At 41.1% G+C, this 5,556-nt stretch overlaps 1 protein-coding gene across 1 annotated transcript in view; it reads right to left on the bottom strand.

Annotated features, from left to right (window-relative positions):
• Positions 1-3,783: 3,783 nt before the first annotated feature.
• The window catches only part of LOC104965268 (myoferlin), a 60,129-nt gene continuing 58,356 nt past the window's right edge, over positions 3,784-5,556 (bottom strand). Inside the window, exon 19 of the mRNA XM_010794227.1 lies at positions 3,784-3,828. Coding sequence (XP_010792529.1) covers positions 3,784-3,828 — 45 coding nt within the window. The remainder of the gene's footprint in view (positions 3,829-5,556) is intronic.

Below are 5,556 nucleotides of genomic sequence, written 5' to 3'. Positions count from 1 at the left end.
TAAAAAATGGGACCAACCTGGTTAAAAAAAAATGGTAAAAGTCTGAGAATTTTCTGGTATCCTACATTTCCTAATTTGGTTCCTTCATTGGTCGGTAAATAAACTAATTACTATATCGACTAAGAACGCTGTGACACAAAGTAAACCTGGTACATAGACAGTATGAAAGTGCGAATGGCTTATTGATTGTTGGGACTACCTAAAAGAAACCATGATAAAAGAATGTAAAGTACCTGGTATTTTTCATTACCTAATTAGTTCTTTTTTAGACTAAACTAGAAATTAACTCCTAAATTTATTAGTGGGGATATGATGGTGCGGACAGTAAGAGCTCTGTAAATAGAAAGTATGAAAAGTGTGAACTTTACGTCCTATAACGAGACAATACCTACTCGGGAAGACAAACAAAGAATGGGGGACAAGGCACCTCTCCTACATATTGTTTTCATATTGTTTTCCAGACTACCCCCAGAGCCTCGGGAGTTGCACGAGTGGTGGTGTGTGTGTGTGTGGTGTGGTGTTTGTGTGTGTGTGTGTGTTGTGTGTGGTGTGTGTGTGTGTGTGTTGTGTGTGTGTGGTGTGTGTGTGTGTGGCGGGGCGGGGGGGGGATGTGTGGTGGTGTGTGTGTGTGTGTGGTGTGTGTGTGTGTGTGTGTGAAGGCGGACTAATCGGTAGAGTCACGGGAACGACCACACAAAATCACGAGACTAGAATTGAATTGGTGGTGTTACCTCAGAGGAGTACGGGGGCATTTGTGACACCCGCAAATACTCGTTTGTCCACCAAACCTATTTTTTTCTAATTGTGGTAACAGGAAGCTGAAGTAAGTATATTCCCTGGAATATTTCATAATAGGCGATTGTCGTACGTTTGCCTTATTTTATTCCTTAAAGAAATACGAACAATTGAGTAAACTGTGATTGGTGAGGAACGACAGAAGCAAAACAAGCGGTAAGGAACATGACACCACCCTAGAATACAGGGGTTTGTGAGCCACTATTTTTTCCTCTTTTTAAGTGGAGAACAGCACATGAATTTATGGTCCTTCTTTTGTTTATTGTCACATGTAAAAAGGTTCTCGCATGTACAACTGTAACTTGTTGCGTGACAAAATCGACAAGTCCCACAGGAAGGACTCCTCGTGTTATTTATAAACACCAGGGTACTTAGTACGTACAAGAGAACTGCTAGTAAGTAAGACATAACACCCTAAAGACTCTGCTGGTCGGTTGTGATCGTTCGCCCCGGAGCAAAGATGCTCGTGGGGCGCCTCAATTCCCAGTGAACCATAGTTAAATCAGACCTTGTCCTACACTGGAGCGAAGATTCACTCGGGACGAAGAGTCTTTTGGGTCTAAGAGGAAGGAGTATATAGGGAGGTCGGAAGGTACAATACTACATAAAAGCCGTAAACGTATTGATAAATCCTTAGTTTTTCTAATCCTCCTTTGATTTTTACTCCAAACGTTCTGAGACTTTTCATCCTCTTTGTTCGGATTAAAGTTGTTTAGTACTCTATTACGACTCTTTGTACCAGCATTTTTATACTTCCTCTGCGAATGAGGTCTAGAAGACCAGAGCAGTCCAGTTAGTGGGCTACGTGGTAAAAAAGGTCGTAAGCAGTGGGCTCGAAGGGGGTCCACCACCGAGGTCGCAAGAAGTATCACGTCGCGAGGACGTTGTGTTCTTTATTTATCTTTTACATATTCGAGCACGTTCACTTAATGCTACGTTGACTTTGTAACGACTAAAGTAAGTCAGTATAACAAGTGTTTGTCGATTCTCTCTGTTAGTAGTTCCGTATTACCCCTCTAACACTTACCCTGTGCGGTTATCCATAGACTTTGAAATCTTATCCCGGGTTTGTGACCTCTCTTTCATAAATCTTCTATATGTACTGATTTGTATAGACCTTGAAACTTACTAAAAGGACAGATTTCCCAAACCAATCGCATTCAAGGACTCTTTGGCCGAGCTTCTATGTGAAACACAATATAAGGTACCTTACGAGAATTTGTAGGCTCTACGTTACTTTATAGACTTCACGAACTGTTTTTAGGTATTTTTTTACACGTAGACACACTCCGGAACCGCGACATTTTCGTGCTGGTTACTTATGGCCGGCCGAATTTCATTGACCTACCGGATGGACGGACAGCGGAAGGTAGACACGTGTTTGAATAGAGCTCGGGAGTACCAGTACAGCGCAAGCACACACAACCTCCTCCCACGAGACATTCCTTCACCGTCTAAAAAGGCCTGACACCATAAAGAATTAAGACGCCGTGAGTCGACCAAAAGAAGGTCTTACTGATGGGGTGGAAATTCAAGTACATTATGTTCTAAATAATGTTCTAATTTTTGTGGACTTGGGTTTTCTCAAATCCCTGCGCAAAATAATTGGCTCAAAATTTTGTGCTGCGTAGACACTTTTTCTAATAAACTTTTCAAATTGAAAAATAAACAGACCTACCTCAGAGACACACCACTTACCGTAGAAAACAATTATTCAACCCTTACTTCCTATTCAGGCCTGGCTTTACCCTTTAAAAGAAAAACCTACGTAGAAAGGAAAAAAAACGTCATAGACCTATTAACTCAAGTACAACAATTAGTACGCTTATGGATTGTCAATCTCGCCGAATTCCTGCAGTCAGCATGTCGTTGTGTCCCTGGCAAGACACTTCACCCCAAATTGCTCCTGTGGAGATTGCCCACAGTATTGAGTATGTAAATCGCTTTGGATTAAAGCATCTAACAAGTAACATGTAATGTAATGTAATAATTTATTTAAACGTTTATTTATAACATTTAAATGACATTGTAATTTAAATGTTTTGTCAGTCCAAAACCCAGAGACAATGTAGTTCAATGTGGTTAAGAATGGAGGCAAGCAGGAAATATCCATATGTTCGGCCATCATTACAAGATAATTGGCTATTATGTTCTGTCAAACAACATGTCGTTAACTCATTGTTTCAGCTGTAATATAGAGAATGTTTTTCCTTTGTGTCTCACAGGCAGTAACATCACGGAGGCGCGGGTGTTCAGGGAGGCTCGGGGCAGGAACACCGCAGAGCCGCACATCAAGAGGCCGATGAACGCCTTCATGGTGTGGGCCAAAGACGAGCGGAGGAAGATCCTGCAGACCTTCCCCGACATGCACAACTCCAACATCAGCATTTTGTAAAAAAAGAATTCAAGGTTTTATCAAACCCGGGTGACAGTCAGATGTCCGGATCTAGCAGGTTGTTATAGGTGTGGTTATGGGTGGTCATCTGATTTGTTGAGGATGTATTGAATATAAGTGGTATGAGACGTTTCATTCGAATGTCAATTTACCGCCCCGCCCATGAATTTAGTTCAGTTACCTACACACACGACACAAGCAATCCCAATAGGAGACTTAACAACACACTATTCAACCATGTGTCAGGGGTAGGTTCATAACATGAATTCAATATCTTTCGAATATCGCAATTCTATCATTACAATGAATGCGAGGTAGTGTTTAGTTCTTACGTAACCTACTTTGACCTACCTTCGGGAAAATAGTCGTCGGTAACGTACTTCTTGTGTGTGTGGTGGATTTATGTTCAGGCAGAAACAATCCCAAAGAGTCCCTTTGTAAGATGTAGTTCGCGAGAGTGATTTCGGGGCCGGAGTCCTGTCACCCTCAGAACCACTGTAAAGTCTTGTTGGCCGACACGAAGTGGGGCACAGCTGTACCGATAGACACCGGTCCTCCAATCATAGTAGTGTCGATGAGCAAGTATGTTGACTTTAGCGGTAGTAGGTGATCAGTCCGGCTGTGTCACCCGTGGAGACCTACACCGTTCACAAGGTGCAATATTTTTCGTGTGGTGACCCGGAAGAATATCGCGCGTCGCGGACGTCGATTATCTGGGACACTTGACATCCTAACATCTCGCCTGGAGTACTCCGCCTCTCTTTCTGGACTGTAGACGTCCAATCTCCGCTGTAGTTGCTTCCGTTTAATACTTACACACATAAACTTATTCTTTCCCCTTTAACATGTTGAGAGTGTGGTGCTTCTCCAAATAGCACCTACGCAACACACAGACACTCCACAAGTGTAACGATCCAAAGGTAATACCTTGTTGTGACTTATTTCCCTAAACTTTCTTCTAGATTTTAACTTTTTAATCGCACAAAATTTTATGACTATCACAGGATTTCACATATTCCATATACTCCATAAAGACCAACGTTTCTTCCATTCTCCATTTACCCCCCCTTCGTATTTGTATTTGCAATAATCGGTACAGAGTCACTGATATTTTATGTAGAATAATAAAACATAAGAAGAATTGGGAGGACAACAGAAGCCCAGTTAGACTGGCTAAATGATGAAAAGTAGTTAGTATTGAAAAAACAAATGTAAGCTAAACGGTAATTCCGAAATACTATAGGAACGTGTCATCTGTAAACTTGTATATTTTAACGACTAGTGTAAAGTAACTTAAAACTTCTAAAATCAGTTGAAACATTGTCGGTACCACACTGGCGTATTTCTTTTCCTTAATCATTGGTAGGCCTAGTCTATTTTTGTTGTGTGTGTGTGTGTGTGTGTGGTGGTGTGTGTGTGTGTGTGTGTGTGTGTGTGTGGTGTGTGTGTGTGTGTGTGTGTGGTGTGTGTGTGTGTGTGGTGTGTTGTGTGTGTGTGTGTGTGTGTGTGTGTGTGTGTGTGTGTGTGGTGTGTCTCTTGTTAAACTGTTGTACAGGGCGAGAAAACACGGGAGGGGGGTGTACCTAGTGTGGACCGTGTGGTTATGTACAAGTCACAGATAAGAACGACATATAAATGACCGTCAAAAGTACATATGGTCATCAGACTATGTTAGTACATGTCAAACTTTCTCACAAATTACTTTAAACCCACTACTAATTAACCAAAAAGACAATTACATTATCGTCAATTGTCCCGCCCAGTTTAAACTGGCGCTTGTGGTTTCATCCCGCCCCTTTGCTTCTGTTATCCTAACATTTGTATTATAAAATGGTGTTCGGCAATTATGTAAAAAGAGGACTTTTAGTTAAGTTTTCATTTAACGCAATTGATTTACACTTGGTTTACGAGGTGTTCCTGTATGTTTATTTCGTTAGGCTGTATCACAAGTACTGATATTCCCTCGACTCCAAAACCCAACTTGTGAGAGAGAGAAAGAGACAATTTATTACTAGATATATTAGAGAGGNATCTGAGTACTTCTACTTTTACTCAAGTACCAGATCTGCGTACTTCTACTTTTACTCAAGTACAAGATCTGAGTACTTCTACTTTTACTCAAGTACCAGATCTGCGTACTTCTACTTTTACTCAAGTACAAGATCTGAGTACTTCTACTTTTACTTAAAAGATCTGAGTACTTCTACTTTTACTCAAGTACCAGATCTGAGTACTTCTACTTTTACTCAAGTACAAGATCTGAGTACTTCTGTTTAATAGGTATTAATGCATGAATCAGTTATAAGTGCAGACATGTTTTTGTGTGTTCCTTGAAATCCCCAAAGCCTCTCACCGCTCACCTCGAG

The sequence above is a fragment of the Notothenia coriiceps genome, unplaced genomic scaffold, assembly GCF_000735185.1.
Source record: "Notothenia coriiceps isolate Sejong01 unplaced genomic scaffold, NC01 NC01_scaffold00037244, whole genome shotgun sequence".
In the NCBI taxonomy this organism is placed as follows: domain Eukaryota; kingdom Metazoa; phylum Chordata; class Actinopteri; order Perciformes; family Nototheniidae; genus Notothenia; species Notothenia coriiceps.
The sequence above is the reverse complement of the archived record's forward strand: the minus strand, read 5'-3'. Positions and strand labels throughout refer to the sequence as shown.